The sequence below is a fragment of the Entamoeba invadens genome, assembly GCF_000330505.1.
Source record: "Entamoeba invadens IP1 unplaced genomic scaffold scaff_1105074726711, whole genome shotgun sequence".
In the NCBI taxonomy this organism is placed as follows: domain Eukaryota; phylum Evosea; order Mastigamoebida; family Endamoebidae; genus Entamoeba; species Entamoeba invadens.
In genome coordinates this window covers 547,535-549,378 of record NW_004443648.1, presented here as the reverse complement: position 1 = coordinate 549,378, position 1,844 = coordinate 547,535, and the positions used below count along the sequence as shown (strand labels likewise).

At 39.6% G+C, this 1,844-nt stretch overlaps 1 protein-coding gene across 1 annotated transcript; it reads left to right on the top strand.

Annotated features, from left to right (window-relative positions):
* EIN_056100 (structural maintenance of chromosomes protein) lies at positions 1–1,809 on the top strand (the record flags this gene model as incomplete). Its single annotated transcript, XM_004259968.1, has 2 exons — positions 1–1,154; positions 1,288–1,809. Coding segments are annotated over 2 exons (1,676 nt in total), but the record flags the coding sequence as incomplete, so codon positions are not given.
* Positions 1,810–1,844: the final 35 nt, after the last annotated feature.

The following is a 1,844-nucleotide window of genomic DNA, read 5'->3' as shown; positions in this document are numbered from 1 at the left end:
TATAAAACACAACTTGATGCTGATAAACAAAACGAACAACTTCAATTGAATTACAACGTCACCGGTGCCAGAATGAAAGTTGTGAATTCTCAGATCAACGAGATCACCAAGAGGCGCAATCTCCAGAAAACCCAGCGCAAAAATGAGAGACTTGTCAAAGAAGCAATCTCACTTGAAAAAAAGGAATTCAAAAAGAATAAGAAGATGTTGCAGCAGAAAATTCAAAAATCAAAGAATGAGAACAATCTTGTCGAAACGGAAAATTTGAAAGCTGAACTTGAAGACCTTGAAATTAATCATAAAATCGAGATGATAGACTTGGCGGAACGTTTGGTGGTTATAAGGCGAGAAAACGCTGCGCAAAACTTGAAGAATGCGGTCGTGCGTGAAAGCAAGATGAGAAAAATTGTTGAGTTAATGGGCGAGAAGAAAAGGCAGTTTGAGTTGACAAAAGGAAGAGGAGACATTTGCCAGAGAGTCATGAGGCAGTTGGACAAACGAATTGAGTATTTCACGTTCATGGAAAACAAGGCGAAGATGCGTCTTGAAGAGGCTGTTAAGGCGATTGAAAGACACACTTTTGAGTTGGAGGAGATGAAAAAGAGCGGCGAGATGATGACGAAAAAGAAAATCCACATACTCAATGTCGTTGAAGAAAGCGATTTCCATAAATTGCGGGTCACGAATAAACTCATTGAGGAGAACGAGAATAAGAATCTGAATGGAAAAATCACCGTCTATGAATATCAAACACAGAAGAACTCACTTATTAAACGAAGGGAAAGTGTCGAGAAGAGAAAGAAGTACGTCGAAAAGAAACTGAGAGAACTTGGAGACGCGGAGGTTTTTGAGATGAAAGAACGCGAGACGGATGTCAGACTTGCAGTAAGAAAATTGAGAGCAGACAACTCACTTGTTGAGCAACAGATGGCCGGTTTGAAAGGCAAAATTGATTATTTTAACAAACGGATGAGTGTGGAAAAGGAAGTTGCGAAGAAAGTCGAAATAATGAGAAAGACCAAAACGTTTTATAGCCAATTTGAAATTCTTAGACAAAGGTCAGTTGAACAGAAACAATTACTTGCCCATAAAAAGGCAGAACTTGACGATGTCAGTTTGAAGTTGTTGAGGCACGAAGAGGTTAAAGTCGAAAAGTTGGTCGAAGAAAGAAAGACGATGGAGGACCAATTGAAAAACTTCAAAAAGCTCTTAGTGAAACCACAAAATGTAACTCCAATGAACACAACTAAAGTTAACGGTACCAATACCAACAAATACCACAAACAGCTCGATTGTTGAGGGCAACGCCACACAAACGTACGAAGAGAAAAAGAAAGAAATCAAACAAAAGAGAGAGGAGATTCAAGAAAAGTTGGACAGGAACAAAGACAAAATGGAGCAGTTACGAGTTGTTTTGTCTGCACTTAGAGTTGAGCAGAACTTCTGGAAGGCAAAGGACGCATTCCGAACATACACCAAGATCCTTAGAAGAATCGAGGACAAAATTTCTTATTTAAGAACAAAAATCGGACTGAAGGAGAACTGCCTAGCTGCTAAAGAAAGAAACGGATTTGGTCAGTCAACAATTGCGGAGGACCTGAAAGAGGAGATTGGGTATTTGAGAGAGGAGTTGGAGAACCTTGTTGTTGTAAAGAAAGAAGTTGTGAAAAAGGCCGTTTTGAAGGGGCAACGCTTTGTCGCTGTTGGCCAGATAATGCACAAGCGGGCTGTTGATGACAAAGAGGAGCTGAGAATTAAGAGAAGCAGAATGATCAAGAAAATATTTGACATTGAAGACAACAATAAGCAGTCAATTGCTGTTGACAGATGAATGAAGTGATGAA